We start from the raw sequence: 20665 nt of genomic DNA on the forward strand, positions 1-20665 counted from the left end.
TTTCCACTAAACAATTAACTAAACACTCCGAACAAGAAATAGAGCAAATTGGAGCATTGCATCTTAATCAAGGCATCACTGAATTAATATGGATTACTTAAAGGACTGTAAAAAGGAAGTGTGAGTCTAGCTGTCAAAAAATCAGAATCTTTCTGTGCAACTGAGACATTCAATTTGTGTGAAGAACTCAAAACATTCAGGCACTGAGATGAGAACAAGGCTGGTGACTGCGGTTGTCTTTTCCGAGACAGACAAGGTACTCCATACAGCACAGGGACATCAGATGACAGGTACACAGTCTCAGCGTTGTTCATATATCAGTTAGCAAATGAAGTAAAACACAGAACCATGCAAATCCCCTCTCCGCTCCGGCCTCTCTGATTGGCTGTCGCTTAATTGTGTTGCGCTGTCACGGGATGAGACGGTAAGGAGTTAATAGGTTAATTTAAGAGAATGAACAGCCACACACATCACATGCTCTTGGAACGGAAGGTCACATTTATGCTGAAAACATGACTTTTTATCATCAACATCTTACCCTTTACTAAAAGTCAGATCCATACTGCGTTTTCGGTGTGAAATACGATTAAAATCCTACAGAAGCATGACAAAACGCATTACGTTGAAACTGTAAATCTATGGTGTACATGAGCAAGCCCAGATCTAACAAATCAAGGGTGGTTATGGCTTTAGTGTGACGACGCTATTAAAAGGGAAATTTTTGGCTGCGAACTGACATTATATAAAAACCTGCGAGAGCCATTAGCCTTTAACAAAGAATTAAAATGCACATTTGGTGTGCAAAGGGTATGAGATAAATCACGCTAAGTAGGTAAGGGAATCGATCATTTCTCAGATGGCCTGAATTGCTCTTTATCTATATTAAACAGAAGAGTCTAATGGATGGCACTTTAGATGGTCCCTCCGTGTCCTTTAAAAGGCATCTGCTTGGGCCCTAGCCCAGAACATTTGAAAATCATTCAGAAGAGGCTAGATTCAATTAAATATCTCTCTCGTACCTTGAACTTTGTGCTGCTGACGAAAGGTAAACACATCAATCTCCTTTTGCTACCCAAGCAGCAACAATCCTCAAATCTGACCAAGCGTTAACTTTGAATCTGGAGCAGACTGAAAAAAATAGCCCAATGACAGGAACAGCAGAGGACTGAGCAACATGCTGACATGGTACTCGGTGGAAAAAGACATAACTGGATACTTTTACTGGTATTTAGGCATTTAGAAAAATATCAACTGCTGAACGACCATGGGTACTTTTCCCAAAAGCATTGTTAGCCAGCTGTGGTCGCAAGTTCCATCATTACCAACATAGTTCAATGATTCTGTGCGTTTCCCGAAACCATAGTTCAAACGAACATTCGCAAACAGCGCCACAAACGTCCAGCTCTTGACCTGTGGTCAGAAGCATAGTTTCTTGTTAATAAGACATATGACTTAAATAAATTATGCTCATGGGCACACTAAGCAAGCTAACATGCAGTACAATCTAAATACATATATTTTAATCTATATCCACAAGTTTCCTACACCCCATGAGAGCGTCTTCCGGTTCAAAGTAAACAAGCGGGATGTGACACTTATTCATTCAACAGTTGACAGGAGTGACGGGCCAATAAAGCCTCGTGAAACACTGAGACTTTCCTCTGACTGTTTTGGGAAAAGATTCAAAGCTTCAAGAGTGTCGAAAACAGCGCAATCTGGTGGTTAGTAAAAAATAAAGCAGCCAAAACCCTGTGAAGCTCCGTCGGAAGAAACATTTACCACAATTTCTATAGATCGACTCACGTTATGTGCACAAATAAAAGCATAACCATGTTAGTGTTTGTTTGTTGAATTTCTTACTTAATTTCTGAATTAATTTACCCATTAAACAGTGCCATTAAATGCCAGTACGAATATCAATATGATGTAATAGAAGAATAGTGTACACATATATTGCGTATGGCAAAAATTTAACTTTCCTGAAATAATTTTTTTTATTTAAAAATTATTTAAAAATGTAATTATTGAATAAGACCCAATAAAAGTGTACTGGCCAAGTAAGATATGGGGGTCGAACATTACGACACGCAAAGTGAATTGCACACATGATTGGACAGAAAGTGAGGCTTCTACGAAATTGATTTCTACGTTAACAAGCCTTGAATCGAGGCTTCATCTGGCATGCCCTTTAACACAAGCTCTGATGTCTCGGTTCAAATGTCATTTCACTATTTGACATCCATTAAAGATTTAGCGATCAGAACTTGCTAACGATGTGGGAACACAAATTCGAACAGCATATGTCATCCCTAAGAACTGTAATGACATCTCTCATAAAGGTGTGCAACTTTACAAAGTAAACAATGGTCCAAAAAACACTTAGCCTCTTTGCTAATTAGCATACAAAATACCACTGGTATACTACGTCCGCCGCCTCACTGGAAGTTTTACCCACGTTCTTTTTTACAGTAGCAAGAGTATGACGCAAAAAGGGAACCTGTGATAAATCAAATATCAAATATAGTCAAATCAGGTCACATGTTGGACACAGCAGCATCTCAGAGATCTCTAATCAGTTAATTAGCAGAAGTTATTACTCCACCACATGCGTGTGATGTTAACAACGACCCTATATTGTTGAACTAACGAGGTTCAAACAACGGAGATGCAACTGTTTTCCGTTTCCACAACAATGCATTGTACTATGGTAGTTTACCAGTAAGTTATGTTGTTGTACAGGAAACACACCCCAGGATGGATTTTCAGTGCTGATATTGAGGGAGCAGCCTGGCTGATGCCTCCAAAAATACTTACACGGTTTATAAGCAACAAAAAATTCAATAACAAATAATAAACCAACTGATACTTGAGCTATGGAGCTAGATAACACATGCATACGTTATGAAAAAAAAAAACTTTTACAAAAAAAGTTTGCTTGGTTTTACATGATAAAACAATCAATATCATGTTCAACATGAAGACAAAAAGTACTGCGACTGTTTGTGGTTACCAGATATTAATGGATCATATTGACAGATAGTTTGATGTGGTTAGGACATCCTGTGAATCTGAGGAAAGCTGACTTTAAAAATCAGTACCTGTTTAAAAATAAATGTAGAAAAGCTTAGGAAAAAAGGTTAATTTTAAGAAAATTGTGCAGAAGTGCTAGGATACTTAACAACTAAAACCATTGAAATGTTGTTACTTGAAATAAACACTAACCTTAAACATTAAAAATTTCTCATTTTACACTTGTACTGAAATAAATAAAACTGAGACAAACAAAATAATAAAACTACAGAATATAAACATATACAAACAAAATAGGCACAAATACTACTGATTAAATAAAAAATAATATAAATATAAAATAAAATATAAAAATAAATATAGAAACATATTCAAAATATTAATAAAATTAAAATAGCATATCAATAATACTAATATAGCACAGGTGTGTTCAAATTCAAAGTTGTGAATTTAACTTATGCATAAAAATTGGAATATCGCATAAAACATTTGCAAATAAGCACCGTTTCCATCCAACAAGTCAAAGAGAACAAAATCATCACTTTCTTGATAAACTGACACTATATATTACTAAGAAAAATAGAAGAAGCCACTGAATATAGTAATTTTCATATATAAGAAATGACTTGCACCTCAGAGCGAGCAGACGAAACACAACAAATGTGATAACTTCTTTCGGAGGTGGATGCCTGCTGTTTGGGAACGCAGTCGTGTAAGACAGTTCCGGGAGGCAGTACTTTGACGACAGACTTTGCTCAGGCATTTCAAAATGACCATAACAACATTTCAGATGCTATGGAACGAGATTGGACTTTTTGAATGCTTATGGAGGAATTTATTCGACAAATGCATTTCCATCTCCCAATATTCGCATTAACCCTTTTTCGCACAAGTCAAAAACCACCGCAAGCGAGCATAAAAACTTCTTTGCAAATTAAGGGATTTTTAATCGAAATGTGGCGTTTCCATCACTCGTTTCTGATGCGATAATTCAAAATGCACATAAAAACAGGGTGATGGAAACATAGCTATTGTATGACATGACAATGATTGCACTAAAAATGCAAAAGTTCTTCCTTCAAGTTTTACATACTGGCAACAACGTTGTCAAAATGATCCACAGGTCCACAAAAGCAACCAAAAACACTGTAGTATTCATGCCAGGCCAATAGTTGGCAATATCACTTTGTAAAGAAACACCTGCACCTGCGCACATATGCACATTATGCCTAGAGACGGAACATGTAATATCCATGCAGACGACATCACCATTTACACAAATTCATATTTTTGTAGAGACAATAATGGTATTGTTTTTAAAAACTTGCACTTTGAAACCCGTGTTTGCATTTTTTCAGGCTCTTAAAATGCTGTTGTCATTTTAACGAATGGCCAAAACACATTACAAGTTTTCTGTTTTTGTTTGAAAATGTGTAAACACCCCTTCAGAATAAATCAACAACAGTAACTGGCCTGGCATGCAGTCCACATTCACAGCAACTCCTAATAGCAACAAACACTGCATTTAAATACAGGTAAAAGTTAAATAACCCGAAAAAATACTTTTTGATTAACACGTTAGATCTCAGGCACCATCTCGATGGAATATGAATTATTTCAGGTTATAGGATTTCGCTCTCAGAGGCAACGGGCAAGGATAAGGAACGACAGGAGACCAAAATCTATTGACATAAACGAGCTCAGATGTTGCCTTTTCATTCACCCTCTTACTTTGAAATCAATACGACTCTGTCCGAGTAGGTAGATTCTATTCACATTCTCCTCTCACCCAGTCTCCCGGCGAGCCCGTGGCGGGCTGGAGACTTAGTCAGCAGTCTGTGAGAAACAGTTTCAATTACACAGAGTGCTTTTAAAATGAGGGATGTGAATGCATTATAAAGCTCAACGCTGATGTATTCACTAATAATGACGGCATCACAGGAAGCCGGCCATAATAATCCCCAATGATATATAGAGTAACTGATGGAAGCAGAAATGGAAGGGGGGTTTGCCATGTGATTGATTTCTCCTTGAAATGAACCGGCGCTGCTCTTGAGCGAGGAGAACTGGGACACGTGACTTTGTGACACGATGACCCCGTGACCCCTGTGCTCTGGTACATCAAGTACTGTCAGATGACAGTCTCTCTGTGTGTGTTCTTTACTTCTGCTCTAATGGCTCTTCAAAGTCATCTTGTGACAGGAAATGATGATGCACAGAAGATTTAAGGAAGGCATGCTTACCTGAAATAGCATGACCTATGATCTAATGCCAACCTTATTAATCTGTAACTGTATTAGTCTGTCGTATGCACAATCACCTCTTGCTTGCAGCGCTTCTCAAAATATCACAGTGTATAGCAATGCAAAGACCTAAACTCAAACTTGGTTCAGGTCTCAGAATGGAAGCTGAAGTGAAACTCACCTCAGGAATCTGCCTGCAGCCGGCTGCAAACTCACAAACCAGTACTCAAAAGGTAAACATGCACAATGTAGACGCAGAGGCCATCGATGTGATATTGATATGCGTAGAATCCAAAGTCCCTGAGCTGCATTGAGATGCTTCTGGTGTTGTAAGTCACCTGTCTTTCTCTGTCTCTAATGAGTACACAGCTCATTTCCTACTCCTCTAATGCCACAAAGTGAGAGGGATTGTAAAGTCTCCCGGAAAGGACAACTACTTTACAACTAAAGACAGAGTCCTAAAGAAGATAATTCTGGGTAAATTGACTCTGACCCCTGTAAAACTCCTCAGGATTAATTAATTGCTCCAATTAGGTGATGAATGTGGTCACTTAGACTAATTGCCAGTGGAGCATGCGCTTCTCCAGTCCTCATGGGATCTTTAAGGAGCTTTCATGAAAAGGGCTTTTCCTGAAAGTAAACCGCCTTGTATTGAAGTTTTAGAAGGCAAAGTCATTAAAATGGGTCCTCAGAGTGTGATTATCAGCACATTTGATTTTTTTTCATGTGAATTTGTGTAAGATTAATGGCCACTCTTAGCATGTTTGTCCTGTTTGGGTAGTGATAAACCAGTTGTTATGTACGAGTCCCGTTTCCCTGGCTAACTACATGTGTGATAGGATCGTATTTGTCAATGAGGCTTCCACGTTTTGCTGAACAAGCTCCTGATATGTAGGAAAAGATTGGAATCATCTTGTTGACTTACTGACAACATTTTTTTTTCTTTTTACCAAAGCTTCTCCAATAGAAAGAAATATTGTCTTTTGACTATCTGTATAAAGTCAGTTTGCAGCCACTCAGCGAAAGTCGTTTTGAATGGCATGAATCACAGTCAGTTTTGTGTTGAGGCTAAAAACAACAACAACAATCAAATGCACAGCAGTTTCGGCTCAGCTTGGTCACCAGGAAATGATCAGAACACATTTTTTGCAACCATCACTCATTTTCTCAAAACCTTAAACACAAATCAAATGTTCAAGCTAAATTCACAGAACCCCTGACTCTTCTGGCAAAATCAAACAATTGCTTCAAAACCATTTCACCTGTACTCAAAATCAAACAAAGCTTTCAAATCATACACATATTAGTCAATACTATACACTACAAATCATTCATTAGACACTACACCAAAAAATGGAGTGTACAGTGCATGTAGTTACAAAAAAAATGTTTACTGTATATAGTAATTATTTAGCAATAAAAAAGATACATAAACATACACACACTCAACAAACATACACACACTCAAAAGAAATCACACCTAAGTTTGGTGAATATACAAAAAAAAATCAAAAATCAAAAGGAAAAATACACACACATATGTATGAGTATATATATATATCTTTTCCCCCCCTTTTTTTGGTATATTCAACAAACTTTGGTGTGATTTCTTTCGAGTTTGTGTATGTTTATGTTTCTTTTTTTTACTGCTAAATAATTACTATATACTGTAAAGTATATTTTAAAATATATATATATATATATATATCATATCATATCATATCATATATATTCACACTCATATTAATGCTCTTCTGTACCTCTCAGATTGACAGATGTACCTCTTCCTTCTTTACACTTTGAACTGGCTCATATTTTGTATATTTAAAAATTTAGAAACAAGTGTGAAGAATTTTGAATTATTGTGAGTAAACGATGACAGCCGTGTTGCAGTTGTGCTTAACTTTTGCTTTCTTGTGTTTAGGGTTTTGCGTCACAAGTTCATCATAGAGCAAACTGTGTCTTAGTGAGCGAGAATGTGTTTAGAGTTTTGCAAAAAGACTGCATGACATCTGCAAACAGTGTCTAAACTGCCTAAACCTGTTTAAGGTTTTGCAGAAAGAGTGATTTATTTGTCAAATTGATTTAGGCTATTGAGAATTTGGTTTAGAGAATGGGGTTTAGTGTTTTAGAGAACGTGAAAAACTATAATTTGGGGTTTGGTATAAGACGTTTTAATATTTTTGAAAATAATCCTTTTTGTATTTGAATATATTTTTAAATGTAATTTATTCCTGTAATGCAAAGCTGAATTTAAGCATCATTATCCAGTCTTTAGTGTCACATGATCCTTCATTTTAAAAATGCTGATTTGCTCACGTTATTGTCAGTATTTAAAACAATTGTGGTGCTTAATATTTTTGTGGAAACAGATCCATTTTTTTAGGATCCTTTGATAAATAAAAAGTTCAAAAGAACTTTTATTTATTTTAATAATTAATTTTTAAAAATCTTTTGTAATATTATAAATGTCTTTACTGTCACTTTTGATCAATTTAAAACATCCTTGCTAAATAAAGTATTCCAAAAAAAAAACTTTTAAATGGTTGTGCCAGTCAGAAAAATTAGAAATAATAATAAAAATAATAATTTTATATTATTAAAAATAATAACAAAAAATGTATGTTTGTGGACATATAGTACTGTATATTTGCTATTAAAATCCTCCAAACAAAAAAATCTGAATATCTTTCAAAGATTTGATGCCACTAAACTGTAAACTTTTGTTAAATCAGGTAATTAGCTCTTTCACAAAAGCACTCTGTACCTTGTAAAAACATTTCGTTTCCAGGCAGACTTTTGCACCCAGACTCCCGGAAGTTGCACAGTGCCAGCCAATCAGATTCCAGCCAGCCCTTGCCATTTTTGTGTGCAATATGCATCAGACTGTCAGTGTCTGTGGGTGGTCCATTGCCGTGCCGTGTGCGGCTCGACAACCTACAACTAAGAATATCTTGAATTTAATGCAGAGTGTTCGAACATCGCACAGTGCTTTGAATACTAAATATTAAGTAGTTCCAGTTACTAAATTGCAGCAGTCGATTATTTAGAAACCTTTTACGACACCATAAAAGAACAATTTGGTGTACAAACCATGAATGACCACTGAGCATTACAGTGCCTTACGGGCCCACATACATCTCTGTTTCTATTACCGTCTCTATATAAACAGTAACTAACTCCATTCTCTATGGGTGTCAGCAGCACAACTTTGCCTTATGGGCCTTGTACTGATGGCAGCGGCTGCTCCCCTGATTAAATTCATCACCTTTATTACAGAGCCGAGTGCATGGCCTAGCATGGCTGACTGCTCCTGTTGCCCATTGAGAGCATTCATCTGCACTAACGGGGGCAGGGGTTTACGCTTGGTCTGTGCATCAGCCTGTGAGCATCACGTCTGCTTCACGCAAATGCATCGCTCACAGGTGACATGCCAGGGCCGGTCGCACGTCTCGTATCTAAAGGCCACAGTACCCTTCAGAGCGAGGAGAAACGGCTCTCCACAACACTGACTATGGCAAGGGGCTTCAAATAATGTGTATCAAAAACACTTGTGCTTGTTACAGGAGGAATTGTGGTTTTAGACTGTGGGTTTGGCCAATGGATCCTTTTCACAAACTGTGATGAAGCGTTTCCACAGTTATTAACATTGTAGATCCACTAAATTCACTATTTTTTTTTTTCTAAATAACGTACATCCACAAAACTGTACTTTGGGTTATTTTACCTTGGTATTCATTCATTTTTCAGAAACGTAGCTAACACTACTGTGTGTGTTTCTAAAAGCGGGAGTGATGGCAAATTTGATATCTTTCTTCTGATCACTTTAATTAATCTCTCCACATTTTTCCCTCCTTTGGAAACACTTTTTTTTTTTTTTTTAAAAAAAGGTAATTGCGACTTTTTATCTCACAATTCAGACTTTTTTCTCTGAATTACATAATATAAACTTGCAGTTGCGAGTCAGTACAAAGTCAGTATTGTGTGATATAAACTCGCAAATGTGAGAAAAAAATCAGAATTTCTGAGATATAACCTTTATTTATACTTTTTATTTATTTATAAGGCATTATTTCTTTATTTCTCACAATTGCAAGTTTATATCCCGCTATTCTGACTTTATAAGTTGCAATGTTGAGTTTATATATCGCAATTCTGACTTTATAACTCACAACTGTGAGTTTATATCTCACCATTTGGAGAAAAAATGTCAGAATTGTAAGATGTGAACTCGCAACTGTGAGAAAAAAAATTTAATTTGTGAGATAAAAAGTCACAGTTACTTGATTTAATTTTTTTTTTCAGTGGTGGAAACAGGCTTCCATAAAATGGGGATATTGCTCAAAATGTGTAGTGCACAAATTCACATTTTACATTAAGTATATATTTTTTCCCTCCTTTGGAAAGTCATAGAAACACTATTGTGAGCAAATGGTATGGAAACCCATTTCTATAACTGAATAAAAAATAATAAAGGGTAATTGCATCTTTTTATTGCACAATTCTGACTTTTTTTTTTTCTCAGAATTGAGATATAAACTCACGGTTCTGATTTTTTAAGGCTTTATTTCTTACAATTGCAAGTTTATATCCCAATATTCTGACTCTATAATGTGCAATTGTGAGTTTATATCACGCAATTTTGAGAAAAAAAAGTCAGAATTACGTGATGTATAATCGCAATTGCGAGAAAAAAAGTCAAAATTTTGAGATAAAAAGTCGCAATTTCTTTTTTAATAAAAAACTAAATTCAGAAGTTTCAATATTTAAACATTATTAATACTTTGTTTATTTATAAGGCTTCATTTCTCACAACTGCAAGTTTATATCCTGCTATTCTGACTCTATAACTTGTCATTTTGAGTTTATATTATGTAAACTCGCAATTGCGAGAAAAAAGTCAAAATTTTGAGATAAAAAGTCGCAATTACTACTTAAATGTTTTATTAAGTGGCGGAAACAGGCTTCCATAAAACAGGAAAATTGCTCAAAATGTATAGTTCACAAGTTCACATTTTACATTAAGTATACGTTTGTCTTTAGCACAAGCTCTAAACCCCCCTTGGATTACTCAGGTTATAAAAAAAATAATATTTAACACAAAACAAAAAATTGGGGTGGTGGATGGCAATTTTTTTAATAATTATTTTTTTTTAATAAAAAACACAATTAATCATGCCCCTATGACCTGCATACAATTCTATATTTTAAAGGGAAAGTTCACCCAAAAATAAAATTCTGTCATTAATTACATACCCTCATGTCATTCCAAGCTAAGAAATTGTTGAATACAGTCATTATTTTTGTTTTTTAAAAGCACAAAAAGTATTCTCGTAGCTTCATATCAATAAGGTTGAACCACTGATGTCACATGGACTATTTTAATAATGTCCTTACTACCTTTTTCGGCCATAAAGCATTTTAGTTGGGTAAAAGCTTTTGAATTTCATCAAAAATATCTTATTTCGTGTTCCGAAGATGAACGAAAGTCTTGCAGATTTGGAACAACATGAGGAACAACATGTCAGAATTTTCATTTTTGGGTGAACTATCTCTTTAAGGAATTTTCCTATTACTAAAGAAATGCAAACTCAAAGTTACATTTTTTTAGTTTTTTTTTTTCCTTCAAGAAATGTGACCCTGGACCACAAAACCAGTCTTAAGCCACTGGGGTATATTTGTAGCAATAGCCAAAAATACATTGTATGGGTCAAAATTATTGATTTTTCTTTTATGCCAAAAATCATTAGGAAATTAAGTAAAGATCATGTTCCATGAAAATATTTTGTAAAATTGCTACTGTATATATTTTAAAACTTAATTTTTGATTAGTAATATTCATTATTAAGAACTGTATTTGGGCAACTTTTAAGGCGATTTTCTCAATATTTGACCCTCAGATTCCATATATTCAAATTGTTGTATCTTGACCAAATATTGTCCTATCCTAACAAACCATGCATCAGTGGAAAGCTTATTTATTCAACTTTCAAATTATGTATAAATCTCAATTTCGTAAAATTGACCCTTATGACTGGTTTCGTGGTCCAGGGTCACAAATATTGATTAACTGTAAATAATGTAATAAATTCAGCTAAATGTAGCTCTAGTATTACAATGTTATCTGCCATTTCAAACAGCTTTCTCATCCAAAGCGAGTACCAGCTACAAGGACAGTCCCCTTGGAGCAACCCAGGGTTAAGTGAAGTGCTCCAGAGCACAATAACAATAGAGGATCCCAGACACTGTGTCAGTATACAGTGCCCTCTGATTAAATGTGAACTTATGACCTTTAGAAACTGATAATATAACCAGCCTCTGTAACCACTAAACGAGCACCATCCCAAATGCTCAAGAGAAAATGATAATAACACTACAGTCATTTATGAGAGAATATAACAGTTTGTCTAGATATCTGGTTTCAGTAGATTACAGTAATCTAAAGTAATTTACAAAAATTAACAGCGCTCTCATAGTAATAATGACAGCAATTGCCTAAAATCCAAAGTGCTCCCAAGCTACTGCTTGCATCCGATTATGCGATATTACAAACGAGAGTGTAAAATGAATGCACATTATGAGATGGATGCAAGCCGACACAAACGCACACATTCACACACTCTCATCCAAACAGAGCCAGATTTGTTGGATATTACAACACCCCACGGGGAATATCACACATGCGATCTCACACAGCTACTGAGCGCTTCTGAGCTATCGCTTGCCTCGATTATCGATGATGCCACAGATTTTCAACACTTTCAATTCATTTCTCCATTTTCATTCTCACACAGCCGCGCAGGAAAGAGTTTCATATATGGTCCGGCATGAGCAGTAGACCATAATTTACGTTCTCCTCATCGTTCTAGGACAGAATAGAGCTGAGCTCGGCAAAAGCCGATGATTTAGCGTTACTTTGGTGATGGTGCCACTGTAGCAACAATGCTTCTGGGATTACAAAAGAATATATATGTTGAAGCATGCGGCCTGTGAGTTGCAGTACTGTAGCACGACAACAGGACGGTCAATTCTCCATGGATTCAGTGAATCATAATCACCAAAGATCATGACCACTAGCAATTAGTTTTCAAAACGGAGGTATGCCTGCATGCATTTGCACACGCTCCTAACATGCAGATCTGAGCAGTGTGTCCTGTTTATCAGAGGTCAGGGATCAGGGATCAGTTCTGCAATGGTTCAATAGTGGAAGTGAAACCGACTGCTCAGTTCACTCTCATGAGCGCAGGACTAACTCGCTGTCTCAGTCTGATGGAGTGCATGCTCGCCTGACAGCGTTATTAATTCAGATTTGCACAAGCTAGACTGTGACAAACCCATAATGTGTGGTGGAGGAAACTACTCTAACTGGCATATTACTCAAAAAGATTGCATTAAACAGCATGACACATCTCTATGCCAGATTCTCACCAGCTCTCGGTATAAAAAGGTGTGAAGACTCATGACGTGAGTCATACTTAGCAAGAATGTTCTTCATGTTGGCAGGTAAGATCAGCCACATCGTCCTGATTACATGGCTAATGTCACAGGCGAGCATCACCGGCTTTGTCCGGAGAGGAAAGCTAGTTTCGACCGGAGGGAAAAGGCTGTAAATGTGAGTGACAAGAAATAAACAAGAAAGCGACCGTGAAACTGCTGCAATTCACAAAGCGAAGAGTGTAAAGCCAGGCCGCGGGCCCACCCGAGGGACGTATGATGATGTCCAAAAAGCAAGTTTAACAGGATAGTGTGTAAAAAGCACTTTTTGATGTGTTTATTTTATTGTCTAAACTGATAAATGAGAATTTATTTTATTAGAAGTCTAAAAATGAAAGTGACATTTTAAAAATGACATCACAGAGGAGTTATTAGGCTTACGTCATTCCGCTGTGATCTGCAGATGAATCCGATCCCCGGGTATTTAACTGCTGATGCCAAGGGACTCTATCCACACTGGAATGGCATACTGGGCGCAGATGATTCACCAGCGGAAAACAGTTATTTGGAACTGCGTGTGTGAGCCATTATAAGCCTACCAACCTTCCTAACTTGCGCAAGGGAGGGTGGTAGCGATCAAAGATGTCAAAAATATAACGACTCCCTCTCCCTCACACTGTAAATGAGAACGTAATGATGAGTAATGAGTCCGTAATGCAGAGTAATGTGTGTAATGATGGAGTTTTGTAAACGTAATTTAAAACTCAGGTTTGCTCAAGAGGTTCTAAATTATTACAAGCACATCATGATCTGAAATTGCATTTGCTTTGTTTGACAACAGCTTTTTTTTCTTTAATAGATTTTCAGTTGGCAGGGAAATTCCATAAAGCAAAAGAAATGAAAATGCATGTGTTTAATAGGCAAGAACATTACAAAACAAAAGAACAATGAAAATCAGTCTACGGTGACAGAACGGCCTCTACATTTAGAAATAAAAGGAACTCACAAGGGTGGCAAGACGGGGCCCTCTGGCAGGGGTCAAGATAGATAGATAGATTAAAAAAATGGTTTTAATCATCCATTTAACAGCAATTTTAATTTGCAATAAAGGCCAAAGTCTCTCTATAAAACATTTATAAAACAGTCTGAATGAGAACAAGAGCACCGCTTGTGTAAATACATAAACCACTTTAACAACTTTATAAAGTTGACAGCAGGATATGGTACAAGAGGTTTCTGTAAAGAATTAGTCAGGAGCCCCCTGGTGCCACAGTACACGTAATTCTCACCCTAAACCACATACTAAGTGGTCGACTGCTCTAGGATAACAACTAAACCACATCATGGCGCATACACTGTAGTAATTAAAAGACTCCTTTGACAAACTAAGCTACGCGAATGGCGTATTTTGCTAAAATATAGCGAAAAACGTTTTTTTTATTGTTGTACCTCCTGTTTTACACGCAGGTTAGGTTGTTTTTAACATTCTTAACTACTGGCTTACACATACTGGGACATAATGTTGGGTTATTTTGGTAAACAACAGGTCTTGCGCCTACTGTTTAAATAGCAAAGGTCCAGAAGAGGATCTGTAGGCGTGACAGTAAGTTTCTCTTGCTTGTGCAAGCTGGCTCACTACATTTTAGTTGTTATCATTAGTCCAATACAATTTACACAACAGTTCACTCGTAAGCTATGGTCAGCTTTCTCTTTTAGGCCAGTCGAACCGATGGAATGGGTTATATCAGCTATACATCGACTCTTGTGGTAAATCTCTTGCGTAGATTGGTTCATTTAGAGTTTAAATGAGAGAAATTGCACTCATGAGTTTTATTTTTGTCTCAGAGAAAGTCTCCTAAACAACTGTTTCTTCAATACTAATATGTAGATGTAAAAATAACCTACTGAATTTTGGTCTTATTCACACGAACGTATCAAAAAGGTACTTTTCTAACGAGGTATCCATTAGTAACCAAAAGAATCACTGTAAAATCATTTCGCAAGCCACAGGTATCCCCTTGCGTTAGAGAAGTAGCGGCTACCGAAGGCGAGCGCAAACTTAAGCAGCTATTAAAGCAGAACTAAAAGGTTGTATAAGTCGTGTGTCTGGCAAAACAGACATGACGAGCTGACACAAAAAGGCAACAGACGCCATAAATTGTTGTTATCAATTGTTTCCCTTGAGCGCGAACGACCCGTGCGCCGTTTCCATCCCGGTTCGGTGAGATTTGACGGACGCGTGTCATTCCATCAACATTACCTTCGTCGAGAAGCCGTTCGAGGTGGTTGAAGATCCCGCAGAAGTTGGGCAGACTGCTCATCAGTTTCTTATCGTTCATGAGCTGCATCAGATAATCTGGGGTCGGCTTCGGCTTCTCTTTCGTTTCCATTTCCCCCACCATATTCCACAGAAATCACCACCGACGTCCCAAAATAGACGGAAAAAGTCTCGAAATAAATAAAGGCTTGACTATAAATAATAAATAGAGTACAAAAACGCAAGTGAAGAAGGCAAGTGCCTGACTCGTCCGCGGAAAAGGCTGCTGTCTCTGTCTTTACGCACAATCCGCTTGCTGCAATAGGCTACGGCAGTTCTGGGGATGACAGTTGTTTAGGGCAGCTGATGAAATGAAATTAAATGAACAAAATGAAATATAAACGTGCGGAGAGGGAAGCCAGGTCTCCGTTCAGAAACAATTCCCGATAAATCCCAGTTAAGTTACTCGCAAAGGCGACTCCCGCGTGCCCAGTGCCCCTTTTAAGATTTATTTTAGCGAGAGATTTGTCCTTAACTTCCTCTTGAGGCGGTGAAAATGCACCCTTTCCCCGACTGCCCCAGAGCTTCCTGTGTCTTGTCTGTCTGTGTATGTGTACAGCACTAGAAACGTCTGTCCCTCCCGTCTCTTACGCGCAATAAAGGCGCTTTCTCAATGAGATTGGCATTCGGTCCTCCGTTACCGACCAGCTCTTCTTGCGCTTCCGAGCCCGTCACATGATCACACTGAGTCCCAGCAGCAGAGATCAGACTGTGGGAGGAGAGAGAGAGAGAGAGGGAGAGAGAGAACGCGAGAGAGAGAGAGAGAGAAAGAGACTGTACATATGAAAAACAATTAGCCCATTTTAAACGCGACTCGTTTCTGAAGCATGTCTGTAAGATATGCATCTGGCGTATTGTGATGAATGACTTCACATTAACTATTGCATAGAAATGCTTCTTCCCCCCTAGTGCGTGCAAACGGCAAGTGAACGTGAATGTCTTCATTCTCCAAAACGCTTGTCCTCCGCGCTAACCGCGGTTATCAGTTATCACAATGTATATGTTTTCAAAGTGTTTTCAATGACTCCCAGTAATGTCGTTCCGAAAAGATATGGTTTGTTAGGATAGGTAATGTTTTGCCAATATTTGGCTGAGATACATCTGTTTGAAAATCTGGAAACTAAGGGTGCAAAAAAATCTAAATATTGAGAAAATCGCCTTTAAAGTTGTCCAAATTAAGTTCTTAGCAATGCATATTACTAATCAAAAATTAAGTTTTGATATATTTAAGGTAGGAAATTTACAAAATATCTTTAAGGAACATGATGTTTACGTAATATCCTAATGATTTTTGGCATAAAAGAAAATCATTTTGACCCACAATGCATTTTTTGGCTATTGCTACAGATATAGCCGTGCTGCTTAAGACTGGTTTTGTGGTCCAGGGTCACAAATATGTCCATATGTGCTGCTGTATAATCCTATAAAGCCGTGCATTTAGGTTTGTATAAGAAACAGACTAAAGCAGCTGGATTAGTTTTGTTACACTTTCATTTTTTGTCATAAAGAGCAGCCCAGACATTCTACCAAATATCTCCTTTAGGGTTTCATGAAAGAAAAGTGTGCTAGTTTTGTATAATCATTAAAAAAAGCGAAACTAACTATCCTTTAAATTCCACCTCTTGCTGCTTTTATTGAGAACGAAAGCTCTTTCCCCATTGTCTTGAGGTGTTTGTGAACCTGAGTGTGTATTGGTCACATGGGTCCAATATTAAAAGACTCATTTGTCCTTCTTTGGCAAGCTGGATGGGAATAGTGAAGCAGAAGAAGTGCGATTGACTAAACGCCGGCGCACATCAGAATGTACCACAATGGTAAAGAAGAAAACAAGGCATTTATCTCAATAGGAGGACTTCCTCTGCAGAAAAAAAAATCATTACACAATGCGGATGGAGGCTAATGCTTTGTCAATATGTGCCAATACTCAACTAAAGCTAACGCTATGGGAACAGCTCCTCCCTCTGGATTAGAGCGCTTTTTAATTTACATAATTAACATTCTTTTTGTTCAGCATAAGAAGAGCACAAGCAGAAAGCTATTACAGAGATTTGAAGTTTGCTGTGCTACGTTTTCATTCCTAGCATTCATTTTGTGCATTCAATTTTGAAAAATATAAGTACCACACTTTGAAATAGCAAACACGTGCAATTTCAGAGAGAACCGAAGTTATTTTCCCACACAGTAAGCATAATTTATGACTGCTTAAATCCATTCATTACTATGTTTATATAAATACTCTAATTGGCCTAATGGTTTTGTCACTTCTTTTGTCATGCAAAACAGTTCTCATGCATGGTGCTGTTTGGCTTTTAGACGCAGCCATGAAAGCAATTGTTCCAGTCGCCGGTTGACGTTACATTGGTCCATCACTCCTATTCACGTGAATGAAAAAAATAAGAAGCACGTATAAGAAATTGCCGGAAAACAAAACGAGGGAGAATGTGGAACAACGCACCAGAGGGCTGAGGAGATGAGGGTAGAGAGGGCCGGCGGCCCAGTATCTGACAGCATGGAAACAAACGACCCACCAGAACAGGAAGGGATTGTCCAGGTCCTGCCCAGCACCTTTTCATCCTTTTGTGATGCCCGGGGCTTTCACATGCAGATCGCCTTGGACGCAGAGGCCTGTGTTAGGGCGCCTTGCCCTCCTGACTACAGAGAAAGGGGTGTATTTACCCCTCACCCCTTCTTCAGCGAGAACTGCCCCTCCACCCCGCAGTTCTCCGCTCCCTTGCTTGCTCTCCAAATGACGGAAGCCTTGTTTGAGAGCAGAGGAATTACGTTAATGAATGCATTCCTTCACACATGCACCCTGAAACCGGGCAAGCTGGTCTCTGTTTGGTTGAACCAGGGAACAAGTGCACTGTCGCTCTCAAACCCTCGCCTTTTATCTCGCCCCATCTCCCTCTTTCTAGCTCGATCACTTTTTCACTTGTTCGCTCTCCTTCAGATATCCCAGATCCCCTCACAAACCCCCTTCTCTGCATGCATGTGACCGGTATGTGGGCTTGAGCTGAACATGAAAACAGCCTGTAAACTGATGAATCCTGACGCACTCATGGAAAAGAGGAACCTTTACTGCGGTTACACTGCAAAATGTTAATAATTTTACCAAAATAAGAGGGATCATACAAAATGCATGTTGTTTTTAATTTAGTACTGACGTTTACATATAGTCAACAAGAGAAAAAATTAGTTGAATTTATAAAAATCACTCTGTTCAAAAGTTTACATACACTTGATTCTTAATACTGTGTTGTTACAACAGCTGTGTTTTTTTTTGTTTTTTTTGTTTAGTGATAGTTGTTAATTAGTTCCTTGTTTGTCCTTAACAGTGAAAAATCCTTCAGGTCCCAGAAAATGAAAAAAATATGATATTTAGGCAAAATAAGACCAATGTACACATCATCATTCTGTTCAAAAGTTTACACCCCCGGCTCTTAATGCATCATTTTTCCTTCTGGAGCATCAGTGAGTGTTTGAACCTTCTGTAATTGTTGCATATGAGTCCCTCAGTTGTCCTCAGTGCGAAAAGATGGATCTATAAAAATCATACAGTCACTGATGGAAACGATTAATATTTAGAATTAATACAAGACAAAATATTTTTAAATATATTTAGGTGATACATTTTAATATATATCAGTTCACATATTTACATGAAAAAGCAGTCAGGTAAAAAAAAAAAATAACATTCATACGAGTTTCATTTGATACTGTAACTATCTCTGTCCTTTGCGATTTTAAATTACTGATCAGAACCATTATCACACAACCAAATTAAACTTGTTTGACATTGCATACTTCTTAAGCTTTTTCCTCAAATGATTTCTGAAACGTTTATTAATGATTTATGGACAAATAGAATCTCCACTATGGAACTGTGTTAGAGCACTAAACATACTCAGAGCTGAAAGAGCTGAAAACCATTACAGTAATAGTAGCAGCAGAAGCTTATTTAAATATAATATTGCTTGGATTAACTTAATGATTAACATTTGATAAAAAAAAATATTTAGGAAATCAATGTGCTGATGTGTCCTCTAAATGTGAAGAATCTGTGCAATTATAGTTTTGTGAAGCCAGAGTGCATTAAATTTAATTCAGTCATGAATGATTGAATGCATTACTGAAACAACCATGAAACATCAATAATAATTTCCATAACTGAGCTCCAAGGCTCATTTCCAGTGCGAAATGTCTTATCGAACACATTACTAAATTTGATCATGTTCCACAAAATAAATTGGTCATTAGTTCCCATGGCAGCCCTGTGGCTCAGTGGACACTGAACATCCATGAGCACATAGACTGTGCCACCTACCATAGCCACAAAAATCCCACAAAAAGGCCGATCAGGTTGTCTCTGAGTTTTTTTGCTGGCCGAGTCTTTTGTAACATGAATCCGCTGTGTGCTAATTTGACGCGCTGTAGAGATAAAGGGGGGAACTCATGTTAGTTTCAGCATCAGAGGATTGGAATGTGGGCCATTTAATGCAGGAGTCAGACAATTCCTCTCGGACAGACCCACATGGTTAAATGAATAGAGAAGTAATTAACAGAAAGCCTTGACTCACCGGATAAAACAATATTCAAATCAGAGAGAATGAGACAGAATGATAAAGGAGGCTGAATGGCAAAAGATTTTTAGTGTTATGGAACTGCAAACTATGTATAAGAGAGGATAAAGCAATAAACAACTAACTAACAAGAAAACAGTATGCTTGTTACATTTATCTCTCACACCTCTAAACATGTTAATGGCATTTACCAGAAATCTGAGAATAGAGATCACAGTCTAAAAGGCCTGATTTCATTCATAACTCATTTTTTTTGCACAGCTATTGTGTTGTTGTTTAATTAAATCTTACTAGCACACGTATACATAATGCATGCACTGTACTGTAGGTAGCCCTTTTTATTGTTAAATTCGTATTTATATGAGATTAGTGTGAAATCTAGAGAAACTGTATCAAAGCTTCATTAGAAATTGGCTTAAGTACAATGTTCATTTGGGAGTTCAGAGTTAATGCCCAGTCAGTTAGCGAAATTTAGGCAAAACTTTAGGCAAGATCAACAGTGTAGTGAAGTGTGGAGCACTGCTTACACAAAAGTCACTTTTTGCTTTCTGTTGGTCAACAAGGCGAATTTGCATAATCATCCAGAACATGAGCAAAAATGTGCCAAGAGAAAAATAAATATACAAAATGTATTTGAAATATATTTATTTCATGTTAAGAATCCTACAAAAACATTATTATGTACCTAATAAAAATACCATCCAATTGAACTAAACTGTACTAAACTGGTATACTTAAAGTCTGCTAAATTGGAAAAACTAATTTTGTGCTTAATGCACTTTAATTGTGTGGAAGTAGTGCTGAGGTCCAACTAAAGATATACTGAAGTATATTTGATTGTGCTAAAATGGAACTATTGCAATTATACTTCAGTTACACTTTAAATATCTTGCATTTAAAGACTGATATTAATCAAAGATCATACACCGGTGACATTAAAACACATTTAGGCTTCATATTAAGAAATTGTGCACAAATAGTACTCCAAATAAAGTTTAATTATAATTTTTATATCAGTAAGTTTCGAGCGATGTGTCAGTAAATATGTTAATAGATTTGAA

The 20665-nt window shown here is 37.1% G+C and overlaps 1 protein-coding gene across 6 annotated transcripts in view; it reads right to left on the reverse strand.

The window, feature by feature from the left end:
• LOC127174903 (protein quaking) overlaps positions 1–15699 on the reverse strand; it is a 125296-nt gene extending 109597 nt beyond the window's left edge. For 5 of the 6 annotated variants that reach the window (XR_007828924.1, XM_051125568.1, XM_051125566.1 and 2 more), the window contains exon 1: positions 14968–15699. Coding sequence is in view for 4 of the 6 variants with exons in the window: in XM_051125568.1 (XP_050981525.1) it covers positions 14968–15109 (142 nt within the window). In the remaining 2 variants the exon portion in view is untranslated. Of the gene's footprint in view, positions 1–13148; positions 13355–14967 lie in introns of those variants that run through there. The other variant, XM_051125569.1, reaches the window with a different exon arrangement.
• Positions 15700–20665: the final 4966 nt, after the last annotated feature.

Source organism: Labeo rohita, chromosome 13 (assembly GCF_022985175.1).
Source record: "Labeo rohita strain BAU-BD-2019 chromosome 13, IGBB_LRoh.1.0, whole genome shotgun sequence".
Taxonomy (NCBI): domain Eukaryota; kingdom Metazoa; phylum Chordata; class Actinopteri; order Cypriniformes; family Cyprinidae; genus Labeo; species Labeo rohita.